This window comes from Genypterus blacodes, unplaced genomic scaffold (genome assembly GCF_046128005.1).
Source record: "Genypterus blacodes isolate CSIRO-AG114 ecotype Tasmania unplaced genomic scaffold, CSIRO-AGI_Gbla_v1 ptg000063l_1, whole genome shotgun sequence".
Lineage (NCBI taxonomy): Eukaryota > Metazoa > Chordata > Actinopteri > Ophidiiformes > Ophidiidae > Genypterus > Genypterus blacodes.
This window is the reverse complement of record NW_027466875.1, coordinates 1,300,964-1,326,121: the sequence shown is the minus strand read 5'-3', so window position 1 is coordinate 1,326,121 and position 25,158 is coordinate 1,300,964. Positions and strand designations below refer to the sequence as shown.

The 25,158-nt window shown below is 44.9% G+C and overlaps 3 protein-coding genes across 3 annotated transcripts; all 3 read left to right on the top strand.

The window, feature by feature from the left end:
* Window positions 1–1,043: 1,043 nt before the first annotated feature.
* setdb1b (SET domain bifurcated histone lysine methyltransferase 1b) lies at window positions 1,044–11,428 on the top strand. Its single transcript, XM_076154832.1, has 25 exons — window positions 1,044–1,132; window positions 1,851–2,054; window positions 3,245–3,411; window positions 3,521–3,555; window positions 3,721–3,847; window positions 3,997–4,167; window positions 4,384–4,585; window positions 5,979–6,052; window positions 6,154–6,344; window positions 6,604–6,733; window positions 6,832–7,084; window positions 7,223–7,333; window positions 7,512–7,824; window positions 7,978–8,236; window positions 8,375–8,465; window positions 8,544–8,660; window positions 8,855–9,024; window positions 9,149–9,373; window positions 9,471–9,641; window positions 9,869–9,999; window positions 10,154–10,173; window positions 10,296–10,414; window positions 10,518–10,768; window positions 10,868–10,956; window positions 11,116–11,428. Exons 1-25 carry the CDS (start codon window positions 1,116–1,118, stop codon window positions 11,231–11,233), a joined length of 3,756 nt encoding a protein of 1,251 aa, XP_076010947.1. The 5' UTR covers window positions 1,044–1,115; the 3' UTR covers window positions 11,234–11,428.
* A 1,306-nt stretch (window positions 11,429–12,734) lies between these two features.
* On the top strand, window positions 12,735–19,217 carry LOC143003878 (meiotic recombination protein REC8 homolog). The gene is made up of 17 exons (XM_076154636.1): window positions 12,735–12,745; window positions 13,088–13,156; window positions 13,242–13,384; window positions 13,477–13,552; window positions 13,713–13,833; window positions 13,953–14,028; window positions 15,562–15,629; window positions 15,791–15,869; window positions 15,957–16,158; window positions 16,275–16,464; window positions 16,630–16,822; window positions 17,039–17,205; window positions 17,311–17,356; window positions 17,753–17,831; window positions 17,921–17,998; window positions 18,084–18,193; window positions 18,740–19,217. The coding sequence occupies exons 1-17, from the start codon at window positions 12,735–12,737 to the stop codon at window positions 18,841–18,843; spliced, it is 1,812 nt and encodes a 603-aa protein (XP_076010751.1). The 3' UTR covers window positions 18,844–19,217.
* A 243-nt stretch (window positions 19,218–19,460) lies between these two features.
* clk2b (CDC-like kinase 2b) lies at window positions 19,461–24,462 on the top strand. Its single transcript, XM_076154763.1, has 11 exons — window positions 19,461–19,878; window positions 21,035–21,125; window positions 21,210–21,276; window positions 21,378–21,494; window positions 21,621–21,787; window positions 22,672–22,766; window positions 23,092–23,221; window positions 23,496–23,578; window positions 23,674–23,753; window positions 23,878–23,968; window positions 24,066–24,462. The coding sequence occupies exons 1-11, from the start codon at window positions 19,813–19,815 to the stop codon at window positions 24,246–24,248; spliced, it is 1,170 nt and encodes a 389-aa protein (XP_076010878.1). The 5' UTR covers window positions 19,461–19,812; the 3' UTR covers window positions 24,249–24,462.
* Window positions 24,463–25,158: the final 696 nt, after the last annotated feature.

The following is a 25,158-nucleotide window of genomic DNA, read 5'->3' as shown; positions in this document are numbered from 1 at the left end:
ACGCCTTGTGGTTCAGATAAACATAACAAACGTATAACATATAAATGTAGTGAACAAAGAGCCTATTCACTGTTTGGAAATACAAGGCAAGCAGTAGTTTATATGAACAATGGCTGGTGTGATCCATTCCATTGTAATCTTTCCACACACACCACACTTTGGATTGATGTCGGATAGATGAGGAGGAGACGTGAGCACTGCACGATATCTGGAGAACAGGACAGAGCCACAAACCAAAGAAAACACACATACAGCACCAACTACAATAGAAGTAATGTTTGATCTGTTCGCCATTTCAGAGCTGCTGACCAGCTTGACGCAGGAAGGCAGATATTCTCCCATTCAAATAAGCAGTGATAGGACACAGATGTTTCCAAATTCTCAATGATGGAAGTATAACACTAAACAGATGCTTGTTTTTCTCTGCTCTGCCACGCAATGTTTGGGGGATTTTCAGAGGATTTTCATTCAAGATGGTTGTCATTATTATCCTGAGTCTTTGCCATGTTTCACTGTTATCCATTCCCTCAAAGAATCATCTAAAAAAGTCCAGTAGTATTGGAAATGAGTTGCACAAAACTGTGCTGTTAGATTAAAAGAAATTAATCTATGTATAATAACACAGAAAGGGCCGGAACACAGTTTCATCCCCCACAACCAGGATAGATATAATTTCACACAAGATAAAATAGATTAATAAAAATACAAGATCGATTTGCAGACCGCAATCAAACTAAATCTTAACTAAAATCGTATTTCTTTTCTGTGTGAAACTTGTAAAGATATCCCGACAACAAATATTTATGCATCTACTGACAGCTGGCAGCTTTTGTTTACTTAATTCCATATCTTATTATCCATGATTAAACAATCTATAATAAATCATCTGGAATCTTAGTAATGTGTTCCTTCGTGTGACTGCAGAACGTCCACAGCATGATGAGGCTTGGGTGTACACGCTATAAAACCTGAATAACCCGGGCGGGCGGAGTTTATCCCGATACTGCTGCGCGAAGGTACCGCCCACGTCGCATACGCTGGTAATCAAAACATATTCCCCGAACTCGCTAGGCGGTTTCATATGTTAGCTATTGTTTTATTTGCCAACATACAGGATGGAAAGCAGCGATGGGTGAGTTTGCTCGCTGTCTTTGAGTGGGAATGAAGTTAAAGCGCCCGGTGCATTTAACAGAGGACACACGGTTCCTTGTTTTATGGCCCCCTGCCTTCACATAAGTCATTCCTCCAGGTGATGCCAGGCTAACTAGCTAGCCCGCTCTCATCTGCATCAAGCCTAGTCTCTTAGCTTTTAGCTCACCCTCTCATTTGGGGATTTGTAAGAGTAAAGTCCCAATGTAGACGGACAGGTTCAAGTTGACCAAATCACTTTACCCGCCATTAGGCGATGTAAAGTCTCTAGTTTGCACAGCTCTTGTTGTGCTAACCAGCTGCAGCTACTCTCCGGCTCACCTGCAGGCTGCTGCATTACAGTCACTGAGTGGATCGTAAACAAAGCCAATGGCAACGAACGGGCAGGCAAAAATAGGTTAAAGTGTCTGTAAGTAATTTTTAGAGTCGCATTATAATGGATATATGTTGCCTCTTTGTTTATATTTTTGCCATTCTGCAGTTAAACAACAGGTCCGAAGCGGTTTCACGTGTCTGCACTGCTCCGTGTTGTCATCAGGTGGATGCAGTGACATCAGTAAACAAGAAAGACTGTTATTTTCTGTGTGTCGATTATTAAGCATCACAGACGGCAATGACAAATGACACCACAGGGAGGTTCAGTTGTTTCCTTGTATTCGTTTGATATTTATTTTGCTACACGTTTCATTCTCTCCCATCAGGATGGAGGTGGAGGGCTGGGACTCCAGTCTGGAGGAGGAATTGGGTGTTTCTCTGGATGATTTGAGACAGTGGATTGAAGAAGCTGTGGAGAAAAGTGAGGTGGTGCAGAAGAGGCGGGCTCAGCTGACGGAACTGAAGGAATGGGTGGAGAAGAAGGAGAACGAAGAGGCAGAAACGGAGAAACTCTTCACCAACGCCAACCAGTGAGTAGATGAGACGCCGCCATAGAACATTGTTTTTCTTCTCAGTTTGATTATTATGTTTCTTGTCAACATATCTATGTCCCCCCAGGAAGTCACGATTTGTTTTGTGATTTTTGCTATGAAAATCAGTGCCTTTTTTTCTTCTAAAAAACACAAACTTTTACACTCTTTATTTTTATATTCACAAACTTGAAATAGTACCGCTGTTGCTTTAAGAGTGCTCAAATAATGACATCACCGACTTCCATATAGTGAACTGAAACTAGACGATGTCACCGATTTTGTCACCACTCACGTCATTTTCTGCAGCGCGCCCCTGTTCCACTCCTGTCCATTTGGTGGCGGTAATGCGCCGCTGAGCTTGGAGTTGCGCCAACCGCCAAAGAGTTCATTGGCGGTTGGCCAATGAACTCTTTAAGAAGAAGATTTAGACGCATAAGTTAAGTGTCGGTGACGTCAGTTGACTTCATTATGAGCCTATCGCTTCAGGAGCATCACCTGCCCGCCGGTCTGCTCTGGGACTAATGCGAGATTTTGATCATCTTTGCATATTAAATTATTACTATTCATAATAACTTCATTATTTCAGGAAATATGCAATTGGACATTGGGACAGATTTCTTGAATTTGAAGTAGAAGTCCAGTCAGTTTTATTTGTATAGCCCAATATCACAGATAATGTCTCATAGGGCTTTACAGACCCACAACATCAGGAAAATTCCCTACCTCGCCCAAAGCTCTCTAAGAAGACGAGGAACAACTGCCAAGAAAACCTTAATGTATAAGTTTAAAAGGGAAGAAACCTCAGGAGGGGCAATTCCAAAAGAGATTTTCTCTCCACGAATGGCTGGGTGGGCAATAGGAACTTACAGTGGGATAATTCAGAGGTAAGGTACAAAAAAAGACATGCAAGGCGATACACATAGAATAGAGTCCTGATGGTGGAGCACCCCGGCGTCCCCTTGCAGCCGTCTATCGCTGAGACAGCTCAGGAGCTACAGAGCAATACAGACATGGGATGCAAGAGAAAGAGAGAAAGTTTGCCAGAATCTCCTCATATTGAGCATTTATGTTTAAATTCCATTTTGAAAGACAGATTCAGTGATTCAGCAAAAACGTTGTAACAGACAGCATTAATTGTGTGTGAAGTGTGTTTTGTGCTGACGTATTCCCTCCGCTCTGCGCCTCAGATCTGTGCGGGAATGTGAGAAGCTGGTGAAGGCGACCTACCGTAGGAATGGCCTGGTTTACCCCGAGAGCAGCTCAGATGATGAAGGTGGTGGAGGAGGAGTACTGTCGGGTGAAGTCATTGAGATTGAAGATGACGACGACGACGATGTTATTGCCGTTGGCTGTTGTAAGTTGAGTACCTTTCTTGTGACAGTCAATGCCATTCAATGTCGCCATGACAACAGAATGACCAGGTTCTATATCTCGCCCCTCTTCTGTTTCTTTGAATGTTTTAGTGGTTCCTCCTAAGAAGATCCTCAAAGATACAGTGGTGAGGAAAAAAAATACACTCTTATGCCATTTTATAACTTCATTGCTATTGGTGTCATTGGGGTTGAGGGTTGAATGCAAGGTCTACATAAAAGTCTTCAGCCTTTAATCAGATCTCTGTGTCTGGATAACATGTGTGTATGCTTTTTGTTTGGCCATTGGTCAGTTTAAGGAGGTATCCACAGCTCTGCAGAGGACCAACCAGCAGGTGCAAACGTTGGTCCACATAGTAAGCAAGACTCCATCTGGTGCTCCGTTGCTCAGAAGCCCAACACAGCCTCCAGGCCAGTCAGGTGAGAAATCTCCACGTTAACTCTTTTATTCTCAGACAACATACGTGGAAGCGCATTTAATAATAAAAGTGTGTGTGTGTGTGCTGTTTTTTCTTTTTTCTTTTTTCTTTTTTCTTTTTTCTTTTTTCTTTTTTCTTTTTTCTTTTTAGGTGTTCAGGGTTCAATGCCAGCAGTGTTTGTAACCCCAGCAACATCCCAGTCCATGACCCAACCTAACCCCGCTCTGAAAGAAGAGGAGCTCACATTAGGGATGAGCATCCTGGGGAAGAAGCGCACCAAGACCTGGCACAAAGGCACACTTGTTGCGGTCAACCCTGTTGGTATGTTTGCTGGTTCTACATTCTCTGGGATAGCAGACAAAGAGGTGCTGATTGTTTGAACTTTAGTTTGGAATCACTGTCATTTTATTTGTCTTTTATTAATTGTCTCACTCCCTTTTGATGCTGAGAACACATGTAATCCCCATATAATTACAAATTCAAAATGTGTCTATTCTGCTCCTTTATTCATACTGATTTCTCTGTGCCCGTATTTAGGAAATTTTACATGCAAGTATAAAGTGAAGTTTGACAAAGGGAAGAGTCTTCTCTCCGGAAATCACGTGGCCTTCGACTTTAACCCCACCCTGGAAAGCCTGTATGTGGGGGCCCGTGTGGTTGCAAAGTACAAGGATGGCAACCTGGTGTGGCTCTATGCTGGCATAGTAGCGGAAATGCCCAACAACAAGAATCGCATGAGGTGAGTGGACAAAGATGAGGGTGGTGGTGGCGCACAAAGGTGGCAGCTTCTTCATCAACACCACCTAATACGAACAACACTTAGAATTCTTATGTCTATCAGTGACTTTTAATAAGAGCTTGAGTAACGGCTCACACAGAATCCTGGGGCACTTACACTAACAAAGGGATGGCATCGTATTATGCAATGATGTCAGACGAATTAAACACAATGTCAACGTGACCTTATCAAACCGACATGGTGTTGCGCAATGCACAAAAGTGATGTCAGACAAACAACACCTTACCTTAAAATGACATCATAGCATGAATTATGTCATTCACAAATTAGAGCAGGAAACAAATAATTTAACCCTTGTAATGCCCTTGGGGTTAAATTGACCCCAAGGACATTACAATACATAAAAAGATGATAAAATGTGTTTTCTTACATCAAATGGTCTGAAATTTAGAGGGGTTGTTTGATACCATGCTCTACATGATTAGAAGAAATTTGAAGTCATTTGATTGAAATTTGGGTGTTTTATTGAATTTTACAACTCCTTTGCTCCTGGGGTCAAAATGGTCCCAAAGCACAAAGTGGTGTAATGGGGCAAAAAGTCACACCAGACTGCTCTCCAACACATCTATTATCTTGGATGTTTGATGTGTGTGGTCAAGCAATGGTTATTTAATAATGGGACAACAACAGGAGGTATGTACAGCATGCAATGCCAGGTTCATTTTACATGCATATTTTGGGCCTGCAGAAGCCCAAATCCCTGCCTTACTTTCCCTACTTTTATGTAAACAAACGCTTTTGGCCCTAAATTCTAAATTGAAGGAAAGTTTTTGTGGTAATGGGTTGGACTGGAGTTAGACTAAAGGTGTAACACAAAAATAATTGAAAATGTATACTTTATGCTTCAAATAACAGTCAAACCATTTTGGGGTCAATGTGACCCCAGAGGGCCTTAGGTGTTAGTATTTGCTGCCATTCAAAAAATTCAAAAACAGCACCCTCACTAAACTTTGACCTATTCCACTCTGGTTCATGTCAAATAGTCAAGATCATATCAAATATTTAAAAAAAAAATGTATTTCATTTTTTAAACTCAAAAATAGGGTATCTTTTATGTGAGCAAGGCCTTTTGGCCCTAAATTCCAAAATAAATGGAAAAATTTGTGGTGATGTGTTGGACTGGAGTCAGACTGAAGGTGTGACACAAAAATAATTGAGAATTTACACTTTATGGTTAAGATAACAGTCAAACAATTTGGGGTCAACTTGACCCCAGGGGGCCTTAGGTTTATGTAAGACGGGAGCGCATTACGAGGGTTAAGCAACAATATAGTCTCACATGCACCGTACATAGCCCATGTTTCTTGGTTGACATCCTGGTTATATGTTTCAGGTTCCTGATCTTCTTTGACGATGGCTATGCCTCTTACGTGACGCTACCTGAGCTCTACCCTGTTTGCCGACCATGTAAGTGGCCTTTTTTCCCCTTTCTTATAGATTTAGCAATATGACATTGGCAGGGTAAAAAGATATAAGTAAAAGCGGGGACTCTCTTCTCATTTCAACAGTGAAGCGTACTTGGGAAGACATAGAGGATGCCTCATGTCGAGACTTCATTGAGGAGTACATCACAGCCTATCCCAGCAGGCCGATGGTACTCCTCAAGGTCGGCCAAATCATCAAGACTGAATGGGAGGGCACCTGGTGGAAGAGCAAAGTAGAGGAGGTGGACGGAAGCTTGGTCAAAATCCTCTTCCTGGTATGTCTGCCACATCATAATCAACAAAGTCATTGAGACACGCCACCTTGAGAATCATGAATGGTGTCGCAGCACGTCATGTTACGGGAGGGAAAAGAAAAGGTAGACATGCCCCAAAGGGTGCCTTAAGGGGTGGGGCAGAAGGGTCAGGGGAGGCTGGGGTCATGGGGCCGAAACCAGGGGAAAGTTCTCTACGGGCCCGAAGTTGATTTGCTTTAGTTACAATAACTTCTTGTGGGTCTTGTGTGGTGTTGATCAGGATGATAAGAGGAGTGAGTGGATCTATAGAGGCTCAACCAGGTTGGAGCCAATGTTCAACCTAAAGATGACCACTGCCAACACCCAGGAAAAGAAGCTGGCTGGCCAGTTGAGGACGCGACCTAACATGGGTGTGTGAATGACAACAATGCTACTTTTAGTATTATCAGTCCGTCATCAAAATGTGTTTATTTCAGATTCATTTGACCTCTGTCTGTTTAATCCACAGGGGCATTGAGGACAAAGGGCCCAGTGGTTCAGTACACCAGTGACGGCCATGTTGGAACTTCTCCCATCAAATCACCGCCGACGTCACCCAGCCAGTCCTTACCACAACCCCAACCCCAACCTCAACCCCAACCCCAACCCCAACCCCAACCCCAACAGCCCCCACAGCTTCCACAACCCCCACAGCTTCCACAACCCCTACAGCTTCCACAACCCCCACAGCCTCCACAGCCTCCACAGCCCCCACGTGCAGAGTGAGTGATGCCTTCTCATGAACTAAAAGTAGTAAAATCATTTCGATTTGTGCCGTTTTCTTTTCACCCCTACCTGAGATTTGGGTGTGGATTTACTGATCAGCTGATTGTTGGTGTATTGTCCTGCTTGTCTTCTAGCCCTAAACTTCAGATGGCAAGAAAGAGCACTTCTCCATTTGTCCCTGGGCTGGGAGGCACTTCCTCCAAAGTCCTGCAGTCGCTTTCTCCAAGTCCCAGCAGTCTCTCGAGGTGAGGTCACCTATATTTAAGAGCCAGTTGGTAGCTTCATTGTTCATTGTTTGGCACAGTCAGACTGAAAAAGGGACAAAGGCTCGACTGAAGACACCCAGTTTGATTTGAGATGTTTCCATTTTTGTGAATGGCCTCTCACTCTACCTCTCTTTGTCTTTTGTCCATCAATCCACAGTGGAAGACCGATGACTGTTCTGTCTCCCACAAGCCCCGCCCTCCCCACTTTCCTAGCATCTTATCCCAAACAGCTGCCAGTTATCGCTCCTGCCCCGCCTGTCATCCCCCACGCGGTAGCCTCCGTCCCACATCACCTCTCATACCGCGCCCCTACTGACCGCATCTTTTACCTGACGCACAACTGCCAGCCTGCCTGTCTGAATCGCGTTCGACCCGTGAAATGGGACATTCACAGAGGAAAGAACCCCCTCCTCACACCCTTACTGTACGATTTCAGACGAATGACAGCGAGACGCAAAATCAACCGCAAGGTAAATCCAGCATTTGTTGTGTGGATATTCAATTTGTATCCTCATGATTTCAGCCATTTTAAAATAAACATTATACATGTTTGCATTGCTTTAATTTCCTCCTCCCTGCAGGTAAACTAAACTGAACATCCTCTCTCTATTTCTACCTTTCAGATGTCTTTCCACGTCATCTACAAGGCTCCGTGTGGGCTTTGCCTTCGGAACATGGGAGAGATCCAGCAGTACTTATTCCAGACACGCTGTCTTATCTTCTTAGAGATGTTCTGTCTGGACCCCTACGTGCTGGTGGACCGGACCTTCCAGCCACAGAAGCCATTTTATTACATTCCAGACATCACTGGGGGAAAAGAAGACATCCCACTTTCCTGCGTCAATGAGATCGATTCCACTCCGCCCCCAAAAGTAGATTACAGTAAGTTTGCAACAGGACTGTTACAGTAATAGTTACAGTCAAGATAATACAAATATCTATCCACCTTATCCTTTCCAAAATGAACTTGTAGAAACTGTCGGCTGAGAGACTCATTCATTAATGTCTCCTCTTCTCAAGGTAAAGAGCGCATCCCAGATGTTGGAGTATACATCAATACCAGCCCAGACTTCCTGGTTGGGTGTGAATGCACTGACGGCTGTCGAGACAAGTACGTCCACTTCCTCCTCACGCCCAATGTCTGTCATCTTCCTCCTGTTACTTTTCTGAGTATGTGTCTGTGTCGCAGGTCCAAATGTTCCTGCCACCAGCTGACTCTCCAGGCTACAGGTTGTGTACCGGGTGGTCAGATCAACTCAAATGCCGGATATCTGCACAAACGACTAGAGGAGTGCCTTCCCACAGGGTCAGACATTTGTGCAAACGCATGCACTAGCACACACACACACTCACCAAAATGGTTCCCTCTTATTCACCCTCATTCCAGCAGGAGAGGATAATAACAGTTGAACATAACGGCTCATTTTCTTGATGTCGCGCCCCAGAGGCAGTGATCTTTCTCCCTCTTCCCGTTTCTTTCTGCTGCTCTCTCTCGTTCAGGATCTATGAGTGTAATAAGCGGTGCAAATGCTGCTCTCAGATGTGCACCAACCGGCTAGTGCAGCACGGCCTGCAGGTGCGCCTCCAGCTTTTCAAGACCCAGAACAAAGGCTGGGGCATCCGCTGCCTGGACGATGTGGCAAAGGGCTCGTTTGTCTGTATCTACGCCGGTGAGTGAAGGGTTCCATTTAAAATATTAGACGATGCACAGCAGTTGGACATATTTATAAGCCGGGGTTGATAGGAGGATGACTTGTTACTTTGTTTGATTCGTGACATTTTTATTTTTACTAGGCAAGATCTTGACAGACGACTTTGCAGACAAGGAGGGTCTAGAGATGGGAGATGAGTACTTTGCTAACCTGGACCATATAGAGAGTGTGGAGAACTTCAAAGAGGGTTATGAGAGTGAGGCACACTGTTCAGACAGCGACGGGAGTGGCGTAGACGTGTCCAGGATGAAAGTTCAACCCTCCGCTTTGGTGTCAACTAATACTGGTGGACGTCCATCCAAGAAAGGTGATTAAAGGCAGAGCAGATCAAGACGGATCAAGCAAATCTTTTTAGACCTTGATAGAAACTCTTAATACCCTTTCATCTCATTCCTGACGCACAGCCCCAAGCCCGGAATCATCCATCGACAGCAATGACGACGATGACAAGGACTCAAAGAGTGATGATGAAAGTGACAGTTCCGACGACACGTTTGTGAAGGACAGTTACCTCAGCTCCAGCTCTGTGTGGAGGAGTTACACCACACGAGGCCAGGCCAAGGGAAACAAGGAAGGTCAGCTGGGTCAACATTCATTTTGATTCAATGGACTTATGTTGCTCAGCAATTTATGGAAACCTGTCATGACTTGACACCGAAAAACAATAATTTCAACATGGTGATTCAAAGATTGAATTGTAGTTTAAATGGTGTTGTTAAAGTGTAAATAGTCTTTCAGACGGCTACAGTGTCTTTGTTTGGACATGTTTGTCCCATGACACGTCTCCACTCTCTTCCTCCAGGGAGTCAAGACAGTAAGGATGGAATGACTTCTTCAGGCAAGGGAGCAGATGATGAGAAGCCGCCCACCATGCCAGAGGAGTCGGGGAAAAGCAAAGTGGCCTCCTGGCTTACAAACCACGGGCTGAAGAAGGTGAGGAAAGAGGAAATCTAATCCTACCAGAAAAGATTTGCTCTATTGAAGTTGTCTGCTCACATGCACATCATTGGACGGTAGCTTGTTTTATAGATTTCATATTGGGTTGAATGTTTGCTGAAAATGTACTTTTTCTCGTTTTCCTCCATAGGAATCTGTAGACAACAAGAGGTACGAGTCTAAACTGTGTTCATTCATTAGATTGACATTAGAACAGCAATTCTTCAACACGGTGCTGAATCTTATCCTCAGCTGATAGATTGTGGTAGAGCTGAATTTTGTGGTTCTTACAGTCAAGTTAAGATGGACACGGGGAAGAAGCAGGATGTGTTGACGCTTTCAGACAGCGACGATGTCCAGACCATCAGCTCAGGTTCTGAGGACAACAAGGAGAAAGAGAAAGTCATCCCAGGTAAGGAGAGGAGAAAGGAGGAAGGTTCAAATGTGAAAACTCCTCGGGGTTTGACACCGACGGTTGTTTGTTCTTTTCTCTTTCTCTTTCTGTTCTTGCTCAGGTGTGCCCAAAAAGCAGGTAGCTGTGAAATCAACACGTGGCTTCGCCCTTAAATCCAGCCACAGCATGATGGTAAAAACAGGTCCATCGGGATCCGGCGGGGGCCAGGCAGCAAAATCGGGGCCACAGGGACAGCCTGGAGGAACGGGCGACGTCATCACCCCCAAAAATACTCGACAGTTCTTTGATGGTGAAGAGTCGTGCTACATCATCGATGCCAAGCTTGAAGGCAATCTGGGGCGTTACCTCAACGTAAGTGTGTGTGTGTGTGTATGTGTGTGTGTGTGTGTGCTCAGATCCCATTTCTCTATGCGTGTCCCTGACGTCATCACTCTCCTTTCTGTATTACAGCATAGTTGTAGTCCAAACCTTTTTGTCCAGAATGTGTTTGTGGACACACATGACCTGCGCTTCCCCTGGGTGGCTTTCTTTGCCAGCAAGTGAGTTGAAGTGTGCTAAAGTCGAGTATGTCCTCTGTGACATAGTTTTAGGTCATTTTAGGTCTGGTATATGTACTGTATAGTATTCTGGTTTCATGTATAGTATATTGGATATATTACAGTGTTAACCTTGACCTGCCTGCTTGGGTCCTTGTTTAGACGGATCCGTGCCGGCACCGAACTGACCTGGGACTACAACTATGAGGTGGGCAGTGTGGAGGGCAAAGTGCTGCTGTGCTGCTGTGGATCCACAGAGTGCAGAGGAAGACTGCTGTGATCAGAGCATCTGTAGTAACGCTGAAGGAGCCATCTCATACTTTTACTGTTTTTGTTTTGTTTTTAAGTTGAAATGTGAATTTTATTGCCACTTGTGTCTTGCCTTTATTTTTTATGAAAGTGTTTCCTGGTTGATTTGAATTTCATCTGCATATTTTGTGTACCGTCTAAATAAAATTAAAATGTTTTCAGTGAACTGTGCGCTCCGAATGTCCTCCTGAAGAAAACGTGCCGTTAAGGACAATGACAGATCATTTAATTTTGCAGTCATGTGTCTGGTGATTGTTATTTGAAACGATGAAAGCTCAGAACACTTTCTAATGCAATGTGCAAACTTCTGAGGAAACCAAATCAAGTCCAACCTCACCAACAAGCTGTTTACAGAATGGTGAACTTTGAAAACCATTTCTTTTGAAAAACCCATCGTGTGTGTAAATGCTAGCCACAGTCGTAGAATTTCCATGTCTTTCAGTTTTAATTCTTTGCAGAAACTTCAAGAACCAGCTGGCATTCCACCAGGGGGCGCTTCAAGTACCACCAGTGGTACAAGTACTAGAATTTGTGAACCTGTTCCCAGGAAACCTCAACTTAACATGAATACAGTGAGTTAAAAGTCATATGTCTTTGAGTAATTACCACAACCAAGTTTTCAGCTCTTAAATGGCCTAAATCTTTTTTTCTTTTTTTTTTGGCTGAACTCTCCTCTCAGAATCGCACACTATTTACAAATGCTTTGCATTTGGGCCAATCAGCTTGTGTCAACAAAGAGCTTTAATGCATCTCACATCCCTCTGCCCCAGTGCGCACTAATCCGCTTTGATCTGCACAGAAACGTGCACATCTGCCATTTATTGTCTTGTATTATCAATCGTTTAAGATGTTTTACTACCCCACCGTGTTGAAGCGTAATTCCGGATGCTTTTCTACCATCTGGTGAGTAGAATGACTCAAATATACTACACACCATCCTGACTCTTGGCATGGTTATAATATATAAATATACTGTATATGAGCGTCGCGGGTTTATGAAGGATATTGGATGTTTTCTATCACATATCTGTAACACCGTACTGATCCACACTATTTCTGAAAGTTAACGAGCACATTTCATTAATAGAGAGCCTAGAGAGAGATGAGAGCGGGTAGTTTGGGGATGTTTTTGTTTCCATGAATAATTGTAAGACATTCCAACTCCAAACGCCTGTTTCAAAGGAGTGTGTGAGTGTAAGATAGAATTGTAATACATTTGGGGCATATTTCCATCACTTTTGCTAAAGTTAACACAGCGTCTTCCCCATTTGATCACGTCCACGCACAGTGTGCAGAGGGAAGCGGGTCTCTGTCTCCAGGTGCTTCTGTGAAAAGTAAACAAGCGAAGGCTGAAGTGTTTGAAGCCCCGCCGATACAAAGGCAATTTTGTAAATTAAGAGATGATCAAACAGGTATGGAGAGTGATCAAATAAAGCTGTATATTTAACTTGAGCGGTCGCCAGGAAGTCACCATGAAAAAGCTGTAAGAGCAGAGACAACAATGTTCTCTCATGGTGTTTCACAGAGATCGTCTGAAAAGTAAGCACCTTTAATTTCTGGGTCATGTAAATCTGAGCTTAATAAGTCTTAATGAGGAAGATCGTCATAGTCATTTTTAAAAATGATTTCATCAACATATACATGATCACAATATTACAAAAAGTGGTATTGTTCTTCTGTTGACATGAGATAAACACCCTGTTTGCATTATTTCTCCCTTCACATTTTCATCTGCTCACGAATGTAATGCTATGGGCTCTGATCGGCACCTCAGGGTGTTTCCAAAAGCTCATTTTGATGGGCCTGCCTGTGCTTTTCTTTTAAGGCTTGTTGCCACAAGAGGCATCAGAATCCCTCGCCGGGATTTTTTAAGAGTCAATGTTATAAAAACCTGGTAAGAAATTTTTTTATTTTCCTACATATTTTTAATCTGATATAACTGCAAGCAACCCAGTAATGTCACACTGATGCCCGTGCAGTGATGACATCATGAACTATGTGCTGGAGAGGGTCCCTCCACCACAGCCGGGTCTGCCACGGCCTCGTTTCTCCCTCTACCTCTCCTCACAGCTCCAATATGGCGTCATTGTTGTCTATCACCGTCAGTGTGTCATTCTCCTGGGTAAGTTGAGCGATTATTAACACAATATAAAGAGACAAGTGCGCTCGTCCTCTTGTGTGTGGCTGTGTGAGGCTGATCTCGTGTGCTTCCAGAGGAGGCTCTGACCATTAGGGGCCAGCTGGCGAAAAAGATGAAAAGCCAGAAAATTGATATGGATGACCACAGCAAGTGAGCCCAGATGCTCCAAACTTTCATCCATCCGACTGCATTTACAAGCTGTGAATAACAACTATCCACTGTGTGTGTGTGTGTGTGTGTGTGTGTGTGTGTGTGTGTGTGTGTGTGTGTGTGTGTGTGTGTGTGTGTGTGTGTTCTGTTTCTCCCCCAGACAAACACTGCTCAATGTGGACACTCTCGCTGTCCAAGAGGAGACACATGGGGCCCTGGCACCCTTTTTTGGAGTGATGCACTTACAGGAAACCATGCCCAGTCCCACTTCACTGATCCAGGTATCCAAACACTCCAATCAGCAATGAAATAACAACCATTTGTAAGTGGGGGGGAAAGAAAGCTTGAAATTGTAGTTGATGTAAAAATGCACATTGCTGTTTGTGCTTTGTTCACCCAGATGAGCCAGCAGCACCTGAGTGAAGCCTCACCTAGGCAGCCTGTTGTGAGCAGAGCTGCTGCTCCACCAGAAAGAGGTAAAACACTGCACAATTACATTTTAGTTTATTCCAGCTGGGCACCACCACCACATCCTGTTACCCTCTGCTGCTCACTGTGAAATTCACGGTGAAATGCTCTAAAAATAGTTTCAAGTGATGTAATCTGAGGTAATGGGACGTGAGAACATGACACTAATGATTCCTGCAGGGTTTGTGTTCAATGTAGCTCAACAATAGCGTTTGCTGTCAGCGCAGGAGAGGAATGGAATATACAGTAATAGCAGCAGACATTTTGACAAGATTATTACAGAGAATGAATCATATCCTGAACAGATGACACAATAGTATAGTAACATGACATTGAAATGCAAATAAGGAGCTATTGTGAGATAAATCAGCAGAATTATGAGCTGTAACCAAAGTGAGCTGTAACCAAAGAGCAAACAAATCTGTCTCCACTCAAATGTCAGTTATCAGAATAAAGTGGTGTTACATTATCGGGCAAAGCATTTTATTATCCCTGTGTCCTCATATCTGGACATCACGTTTTTGCTTCTCTCCACCTTATACATCATTGTGCTTAACTTAAACCTGTTGTCCTCATGTCTGGACATTTTTCGCCTAGTTTTATAAATACCACTTTGGATTACTTGAAAACCTAGCAGACAGGAAGATGTTGTTTGCTTTATTCTGCTCTTGGGGCCTCTCTCAGCAGAGAAGAGCTCCTAAACATCAGGAGAACTACTCCAGCGGATCTGTTTCCCACTTTTCTCGTTACATCTGTGGAATTACCGGACGATCTGATCAAGGGTTCGCTAGCTCTTGTCCACGCAGTGAAACGGCGGAGGAGAGGTAGCGAGCCGGCGCGCTTCTTCGTCTCCGACGGCGCCGATCGCGCACACCGCTTCTCTCTAACGTGCGTTCACTGTGCAACAAACTTGACGAACTCCAATCACCGGTGGGGAGAAACAGAGACTTCTCTACAGCTTTAGTTCTGTGCTTCACGGAGACCAGGCGGTTTAACACCTGACCCCGCGCTACAGCTGACGGGGTTCCTGCAGCACTGCTCTCCTACTCTTAAATGCTCATCATTAACTGCAAACCCTTTTAATTCCCCCGTGAGTTCGCTTCATTCATTCTGATCGTTGTTCTTATACAAGTAGGTCCCACTAATCCTAAATAGCAAAGAGAAATGCACATAAAATAAGAGTTCATGCGTCAGGAGGTTAATTTATCTGTTGACAACGTATTATTTGTCTACATTATGATCATACAAAGGTTGCAAATGTAGGATCCAGTCCATGGTCGTGTCTACAGTACCTACCTGCATGGATAAAGTAATGAGCACAGACAGAGGCACGCCAGGCTCAGGTTAGCTCGTAAAGAGAGTCGGCTTTCAGCAGCATCCTCTTAATTGGCTGAGGCCGATGTTGGCCTGAGATGTGGTGTCAGCAGGTGTCGTCTGACCAGATCGCATTGGCAAAAAAAAGGGGACACTTTGATTTCTGCTCGATAAGCTGTGGACTCAGGCTTGTTTACGTTGTTTTCTCGTGTCCCTTTTCCCCCCAGGCATCACTGCCTCTCCAGACGCCATCACTCTGAGGGAGAGGCCGCCTGTCACCTTCCCCGCTGCAGAGGTACACCTGTCACAAATGCAGCCACCTTACATCTTTTACCTGGAATATTGATAATGTGTGTTTTTGGAAAAGGCTGAAAAATGACACACAGATCTCCACCAAACATCTGCCACCGACTCATCCATCCTTTTTTTCCCATTATTCTTTTTCTTCAATATTAGTTTGGGGGTTCAGAGCTCACTCAAGATGAGCTAGACACTCTGGACTTGCTAATGGCTGAAAGAGATTTCTTTCTAGAAGGTGAGTGGTCCAATGAAGCTCTTCCTTTCTTCTATTAGACAAAGATGACAGTAAGGGGTTTTAGACAGTTTCCCTCTCTGTCAACAGGAGACATTGGGGCAGCAACAGAAGGAGAAGAGGAGATAAAGACGGAGCAGGAGATAAAGAGGGAGCAGGAGATAAAGAGGGAGCAGGAGATAAAGAGGGAGCAGGAGATAAAGACGGAGCAGGAGATAAAGAGGGAGCAGGAGAGAAGAGAGGGAGACGATGAGAGCGAGAAAACAAAGGAGCCGACAGGATCCACTCTTGAGTATATGATCCATTCAAGCATTTCATTAAAAACACATTTCCATACTTTGATAACAGGGAATGGAGCGACCTAATTTGCATTTTCTTTTTGCAATATACATATATACACTAAACCAGGCTGCAGCCCACGATGATGACCAGTGAAGATGCCTTGGTGCCACCCGAGGAGATGCCAGACCTGGAGGGGCCGGAGAGGCCCAGACCCCGAGCGGACCCGGTCACTCCTGTGTCTCCATCCATGCCCCTCTCTCCACCGGCTGGGCCTGAGAGACCCAGAAGACAGCGGGCACGGACTCCCAAAGTAAAGGTGCCTGTTTTTTAAATGTGTGTGTTTTTAAGATGGACAACTCAGCAGCGAGAGAAATTCTGCTAGATTCTTAAAGCTGTGAAAACCGTTAGAATCCATCGTAAGTGACCATAAACTTCAAAGTGTTTCATACTCCAAACTCGACCAACACTCCCTTATCACCAGGCTGCCGCTCCTCGAAAGGAGAAGCAGAGGAAGAGGCAGCTGATGTTCTTCGACCGAGTCACCCAGCTCTCTCAGGAGGAGCTACAGGAGCAGATTGACGACCCTCACATCCAAATTGAGGGTCCTCTTCTCCCCACGCCTCCTTGTCACAGGATGCTGTCTGCCGCTCACCTCCTGAGCAACCCCTGCACCCGTCAGTGCACAGACACACACACACATACACAGTCACTGCCCTTCAAACACATCACAACAGCCCCACACATTTTTTTGAAGTCTAATGTTACACTTATAACCTTTAATTCTTAATTAAATCTTCTGCACTCAGCTGATCCTGTTGCTGCTTTGTGATTCACGTGACCTTTTAAAAAATAAACCTTGAATGTAATCCCCCCCCCCTCCGCCTCTGCAGTCCTGCCAGAAGAGATTCAGTTACTATGGCGACAAGCTGCAATTGTCACGCCGCTGTCTGGCTCGGACCTGCAGGTCGGAGAGAGAGGGCCCGACTCCACCGACTCTGAGAAGAGCAGAGAGAGCGAGACGGCAAAGGGACAGGAAGACGAGCCGAGCACCACAGAGGTATGGAGGGGTTAGTTTGTTTGGGTCGCTCTGGAGGGGATGGAGTCGGTTTGTTTACAGGAAATAGACAGAAATGTGTGTGTGTGTGTGTGTGTGTGTGTGTAGGTCCCAAGAGAGTTAGAATCCAGTGTGTTGGCTGAGGATATTTCAGGTGAGTCTTGTGTAAAATGCAACTTTTCGTCCCCCAATACACAAACAAACATTACAGAAATTGACAACACACACTGATAGGAAACAGTGTGAGTGTGTGTGTGTGTGTGTGTTTGCACTGTACACATTAAGAAGCCTGGGCACACATTTTGGATTGAAGCAAGCAGACTGGGATCAGTCTAGTGTAACTGGGGGGTCAAACTGGTTTCTCTTGTTGTCTGCTCTGGGGCAGCATTCACCTGGTTCACTGGGGTTAAGTTAAGGTTAAAGGTCAAGTTTAGGTATGTGCCACTTATGGTTAAGGGTTAAAGAGAACCTCTAGGGAATCAATGCAATGTCCTCAGCCATTTCAACTGTGTGTGTGTGTGTGTGTGTGTGTGTGTGTGTGTGTGTGTAGGCCCACTGCAGCTGGAGGGCTCTGACTCAAGAGAGGCAACTCAAGACATCTCCCCCCTGAACATATCAGACAGAGAGAGGTATGCGATGATGAAGTGTGTGTTTGTCAGAGAGTGTGTGTGTGAATGTGATTATCTTTACACATGTGTGTGTGCGTGTGTGTCTGTAGGTCCCCCGTCTCAAGACTGCAGGACATCCCAGAAGAGGTGGAGGAAGGGCTGGCGAGAGTTTCAACGCCGTCTCCTGGGTAATGACGGCGAACGCCACATCAAGAGAAATTGTGAGGTGTGAAGACACGGTGACAAAACACCTGTGTGTGTGTGTGTGTGAAGGATGCCGCCTGAGTTTGCAGGGCCTGATGAAGCTCCTGTGAGTTTCCTCTCCCTCCTGCCACCAGAGGCCGGACGCAGATGTGTGAGCAACGTGTTCTGGAGGCTCTTGGGTAAGCTATAACTTGTAGTATCTCATAGTACCAAGGCAGTACATGGGTAACATCAGGGTAGTAATGGGTCAATACTGTGCTATTTACAAAGGAGATGAATATGAATCAGGGCTAGAGAAGTGTAAATCCAGCTTTCTTCCTCCCTTCTTTAATTCATATTAGGGTTCCCATCATTTCCGTCACCTTTGTAGTCATATCATGATTACCTCATTATTCCCAAAATGTGACCCAGTTGTGTGTACGGTGCTGTAGTGTAACGTGAGCTCAGCGAGTAATAAAATGTCTTTGCTGTCACCAGTTAGTTTAGCCCAGTTTGACCTCAGAGTGACTGAGTGATGTCGGCGCTTTACAAATACCAAACCGTGTGTGTGTGTGTGTGTGTGTGTGTGTGTGTGTGTGTGTGTGTGTGTGTGTGTGTGTGTGTGTGTGTGTGTGTGTGTGTGTGTGTGTGTGTGTGTGTGTGTGTGTGTGTGTGTGTGTGTGTGTGTGTGTGTGTGTGTGTGTGTGTGTGTGTGTGTGTGTGTGTGTGTGTGTGTGTGTATATAGAGCATGTATCAAGCAGGATGCTGAGCGTGGAGCAGGTTGAGCCTTACGCTGACATCTGGATCTCACCCGGTCCGGAACACGGAGTGCCGGTTTGGATTGTGTGACTTGCACGTGTGTGTGTGCAACAGAAGGTCATGCATTTGTTTCTCTTATTTCTCAGGTTTACATCGTCATAGTTCAAAAGATTCTTTCAATTTGGTGGTTTCATATTTGTATGAAATCGTGTTGTTGAGTGTATTTTAATGAATTTCCTCGCATTTCTGTGACATCAAACATCCACGAGGTTTGATCCTGATCCGCTCTGTTTACTTCTACGGCCGCCAAGTTCTTGTCAAAGTCAAAGTTCATCTGTTTTTAATTGTTGTTGATGATGTTTTGGTGACCTCACCTGACAGAATGCTGGCCTCACCGTTTGCGTGCCAAATAAATTGTTTACTGGAGCCGTGTTGGTTATTTCTGTTAAGCTAGCACACGGCGAATGACGAGGGGGAATTTGCAGCATGCCGAGCAGGACAGGTGTGCCAAAACATACTGCAGGGGTTTAGGAGGTGTAAGGTGGAGAGTAAGTAAGTTGAGTGAAACTGGATCTCTCCTCCTTCTCCTTCTCTTCCTCCTCTGCCGCTTCACTCTCCACATCTTGATTCAACTCTGAAGACTTTCTGAGTGGGGGCTGTGACCAAAGTTTATTATTAGCATCTGTCTCAGTTCTCTCTTTCTCCTCCTCCTCCTCTCTGTTCCTCACATTTCTGTCTGTCACTTTCTGTCGCCGTGTCTGTTGCTCCATTTTCACTTTTCTCTCACCTGCCTTAACTTTTTCCTCTGCCTGTTTCTTCTTTTGGACTCGTCTGGCGTCTGTGTCTCTCGTCTGCTCGCGACTCCACGTTGTCATCGTTCACTCACAAGTCCTCATCATGTGATTTGTCTCTGCCGTTGCTTTAACACCGTCTTGTCCCTTCCCCCCGCTTCCCGCTCTCTGCTGTTCTGCTTCTCGTTCCTCTTCGTCCTCTCCCTCATTTGACTTTAAACGTCCCTCCATCCTCTTTTCCTGTCCTCACCTCCCTGAGTTCTGCGCCATGGGAAAGACTGAACTCTATGCTCTATATAAGGGCTTTCTGGACTGTATTTGCCTCTGCTTGTCTGTGAGTATCTTCATCTCCGTGCACTTGATTGTGTTTATGTTCCTGGTTCTGATGTCTTCTGGCGTCTTTGTACTGGCCTAAAAACAGGATCAGTGTGAGACGTTGTTGATTCAGGCATTCAGGACTTTGTCGTGTCCCTTTATTACACAAATACAACTGTGGCATGACGGCATAATTCTGGCAAAACCTTTATCTTGCTAATAAAAACAACAACAGCTGTTTTGTCACTAATGGTGTAGGTATGTACACACACTAGTGTTGTACATGTTGTGTGTTGGGGGAGTGAGTCCCTGTCCTGCAGTCCTCAGCACATGCTGGGCTTCTGATATTAATAACAGCCTCAGAATGTGGATGGAAATAGAGCCTCAGTACCTCCATGGAGGCCAGAAGTCATTTGACATTTCTAATTAACCTCTTTTCATCAGGAGCTGCGTCGATGTTTGAGCTCTTCAAGGATTGTTAATGTGCTCGCAGTGAAACAGTTTGCGTGAAAACAAACTTTATTCAACCACTGTCACAACATAGCAGATTTCTCATCAAGTATTCAATCAGGATTTGGCACATTGGAGTGCAGCACGTTGTGTTCTGATCCCCACTGGTGGCCTGACAACAAGTGAGAGGTCAAAGTCATACTCAAAGTTGATCAATGTTTTGGGACCTGAGCGCTCGATGTGGCGACGCCTACTGATTCAATCTGATTAAGGAGAAATGTTGGAGTTGTGTGGCAGGTATGAGGGACGAAGAGGAGGAGGAGGAGCTCTGTGATTACCACAGACTGCTGCTTTAAGGACGCTGTAACAACGCAAAAATTACAATTAAATAATCACAATTAGAATTGCACAACAAGAAAAAAGGCTACTAGTCGCAAAATATAATAAAAGTCGGAAAAGGAACGACTACAAACACATTTTTGCAGCAGCAGCTGATTGGAAATGTAGCAATTCTGATCAAGTTATTCCTTATTTATGATAATTATACTGAAGACTGGACTTTTGTTTTGAAGGACTTGTATTTGTGAGTGTGGTTTTATATGTATGTATTTTTAAAAGCCACAGGGTTAAGTCCAGCTGGTGAACTTTGCCCTTTAACACAGGCAGCTTGACCCTTAAGTCTTTAGCTCCGCCCGACATGTGAACGTGTTGATTGATGATTCCAGCACAGCAGCGATGACGGGCCGGACAGCAAGGGGAGAGACGCCGCCAACGGACACCTGATTTACAAAAGCGGAGACGTCCTCCAGGACAGATGTAGGTCTGAGTGTAGAAGGAAGTGTTGGGATGACGCGGTAAGAATGCATCTGGGACACTAAACTCCTCTCCTTCTCTTTACAGATGAGATAATCAACACTTTAGGTGAAGGAACATTTGGGAAGGTGGTGCAGTGTTTGGACCATGAAAGGTAAATCTCTCCACCCAGTAACTGAGCCGTGCATGTTTTTCTCTATTACCCATCGTAAGATTGCGTTGAGCCTCTGTTGTCCACAAATCAAACACACACAGAGGCGGCACTCAAGTAGCTCTGAAGATCATAAAGAACCTGGAAAAATACAGAGAGGCGGCCAAACTGGAGATCAGTGTGCTGGAGAAGATCCGTGAGAAAGACCCCAACAACAAACAGTGAGCGCCTTCAGCTTTACCTCAGGCCAGTCTCATTGTGTAGAGACGTGTCCTTTCCTGCATCTCTGCCTTCCGTCATCACTCGTTTCCTCTCTGCTCTTCATCTCTCCTCTTCCTCCTTTTCAGCCTGTGTGTACAGATGCTGGACTGGTTTAACTGTTACGGCCACATTTGCATCTCTTTTGAGCTGCTCTCTCTCAGCACCTTTGACTTCCTGAAAGCAAACAACTTCCTGCCTTATCCCCTTAACCAGATCCGACACATGGCTTACCAAATCTGCCTCGCTGTCAACTGTGAGTCCAGCATGCATCACACTAATTAAGCCGCCTTGTATTTTTTTCGCTTGAGTCTGAATGTCCATGATGACACTAAGCAGATTAGGCAGCTGCTGTTTGGTACCGTATCTAGAGCAAAGCAGGGACCTGGAGATGATCGGTGCTGGTGTGTTGGGTCCACATGTGTTGGGTGTACGTATATCTGAGTGTGTGTAAAGTGATATTTGATGTGTGTGCACTGTTCTCCTTCAGATACTTAATCAGGGCCTATTCTAGTCGGGTCTATTCATCCCGTCTTTGACTTCCTTTGTGGTGTGTGGTTTTGTTCCTGGGACAAACCACAATGTCTTTGTTCTGTCTGTTGTTGTGCGAGTGTGTCGGTTATTGTGCGGATGATGTAAGACGCACCAGTCCAGGCAGGACAAACAGCCTCTCACTGTCGCCATACAGTCACAGTCACCTGAGCTGCGGTTTGCATATAAACAAACCTTCCTGCTTTTAAGGTCATTGAAATCCGGTCAAGGTCACTGACATTGATTTTTGCAAGTTGCAGCCTTCTGGAGATCCTTGGTGTTCACTTACCAGGCCCTTAGGCTGCAGAAAGACAAACACATCTCAGGGATTTCCAAATAGAACTGTGAAATGCTATAATGATGGTAACACCTTGTAAAATCTATTTTATCACCACATTCTCTCAGCTGCTTTATGTTATGGGGCGACATCGCACAAGCTGCAAACGAGCCAGAGAGCCATGAGAAAAATCCAATCATTTCAGGGTCAAATGTGAATGTATTTGTATCTTATTTAACTGTCCATTTAGTTTGACAAACCTGGACTAAACAAGGGCGTCGCCTCGCTCCTCTTACCTCTGTGTCTTCACACTTCTCCCCCCTCCCCTGCAGTTCTCCATGACAACAAGCTGACTCACACAGACCTGAAGCCGGAAAACATCCTTTTCGTCAACTCGGACTTCTCCCTCGTACACAACACTGCCAAGGTAAGAATGAATGGCAGGAGAGAAATGCATGATGGGAGGAATCCTCACCGGTTCATTCAGTGAATGAAGTGAGGAGGAATTTGTTTAAGGATTTGTTTCGTCTCACTTTTTACTTCTATTATTTTTATTTATGTGATCAGTGTAATTACTAGAATTTCAGAAAGCAAGAACGGCAACAGTGTGTATAGAAGAAGGGACTGATTGACTCATGAAAGCCTGGAAAATTATTTCACCACAAATACATTTCATTTTGATGCTAGAGTAAATTGTACTTTTAATTTTGAATGTTACGTTAAACATTCAGCTTTCTGCTCGTCTCCTCCAGAAATGCAACGAGAAGAGAATCAATGACACGGCCGTGCGGCTTGTTGACTTTGGCAGCGCCACCTTTGACTATGAATATCACTCTGTCATCATCTCCACTCGTCACTACCGGGCCCCAGAGGTCATACTGGGTAAGAGATGTTGGAGTAATGGTTTCTTCATACACAAGATTTGTTCGGCTGTAATTGGTCCATATATCTCTATATTGTTTTATATTCTGACCAGACTAACAATTAAAGCGCAACACTGATGATGTCATGTTGTCACAGGGTCGTTAGGGTTAGGGTCATAATATTGAAACCTCCCAAAAAGCTGAGTGGGTGAAACTAAGGTCATGACAGCATCAAACTCAAACTGGCGGTGACAAGTTTTGCATCCTTTGCTCCGTTCTTTCCTGTCCTGCAGAGTTGGGTTGGAGTCACGCCTGTGATGTCTGGAGCATCGGCTGCATCTTGTTTGAATACTACGAAGGCTTCACGCTGTACCAGGTCACATCTGCGTTTGCGCTCGCACAATTCCACGCATTTAAAAACAGGTTAAGCTCTAGATTGTGATTTATGTGTCAGGTCCTTTGTCCACTTAGACCCACGACAACAAGGAGCATCTAGCTATGATGGAGAGAATACACGGACCAATTCCCCAAAGAATGATCCAAAGGAGCAGGTAACCGCAGCCTGAACACACGCACGCACACACACACACACACACACACACACACACACACACACACACACACACACACACACACACACAGACACACGCCACCCAACAAACCTTCTCCTTTCAGAAAGCAGAAGTATTTCTACCGTGGGCGTCTGGACTGGAACGACTGCTCCAAGGCCGGACGCTACGTGACGACCAAGTGCAAGCGTCTGAGGGTGAGCTGAGGCGGGGGAGGGGAAGGGGGTGGGTCAACTTTAAACCTGGAGCGGCGTGTGAATCGGTGTTTTTGAACCTGGCTGTTGTGTGTTTCAGGAATACTTGCTGTCTCACGCAACAGAGCACCATCTGTTTTTCGATCTGCTGGAGAAAATGCTGGAGTACGAGCCCTCCAAACGCATCGCTCTCTCCTCTGCCCTGTCCCATCCCTTCTTCCTGCCCCTCATTCAACCGCGCAGGAGTCAAGTGTGGAGAAACAGCTGCGACATGAGCAGATGACTGTGAATAACCTCTGCGACCTTTAAAGCTTCACCCCCACACGCCTGTAGATCTGTAGAGTCTGACCCAAAACCTTTCACACATTTTGTACATTTATACCACATCCACCTATTGTATCTCTAAAATTTAGAGGATCCATTCTACAAATACAAGGAAATGCTCAAAAGTAGCATACGTTTTATTCCTCTTGATGACTTCTCATCAAAAGTATATTTTTGTGTTTTTTTTTCTATTGTTTTCTATGTAATAATTTCTTTAATTTCTTATTAAATTCTGTTTTTGCGTTTCAGTTGAGGACTCTAGCCGAATGAACTGCTCCTAACTGTCTGTATCTGTCTCTCTCTCTCTCTCTCTCACACACACACACACACACACACACACACAGCCCTCCCTTGGCATTGAGGAGTGTGACGTCGATTGAGTGCAACTTCACACTGGACTGTGCGAGTGTGTGTGCTGGCCCGTCTCCTTTAGCCTTGGCAGAGTGTGTAGGTGTGAATGAGACCTCACTGCAGGCGTGTTGGTGTGGGGTTTTGATCATTGGTGTGTGTGAGAGTACAGTGGATCGATACGTGTGCTCCAGCGTGTGTGTGTGTGTGTGATCTTGTTCTTTGGCACCACATAAAGTAATTTTAGGTTGTTAATGAGAGTGCATGGAGCTATAAATGACAACAAAGTGACTTTCAAGCTTCCTACTGGAGCGTTACACCACATGTCTGTGTGTGTGTATTTATGCTACAGCATGTCAGTTTTTAACCCCCTAGTGGTGTGCTGCTGTCATTGCATCCATTTAGTCAGCGGTTTGTCCTCCAGTTTCAGTTTTGTAGTAGTCCTGAACTCGCTTTTTCGGTTTGTGTGTGTGTCAAGGTGTCAGCACTATCTGATGTTTTTAATGTACGTAGGTGTGTGT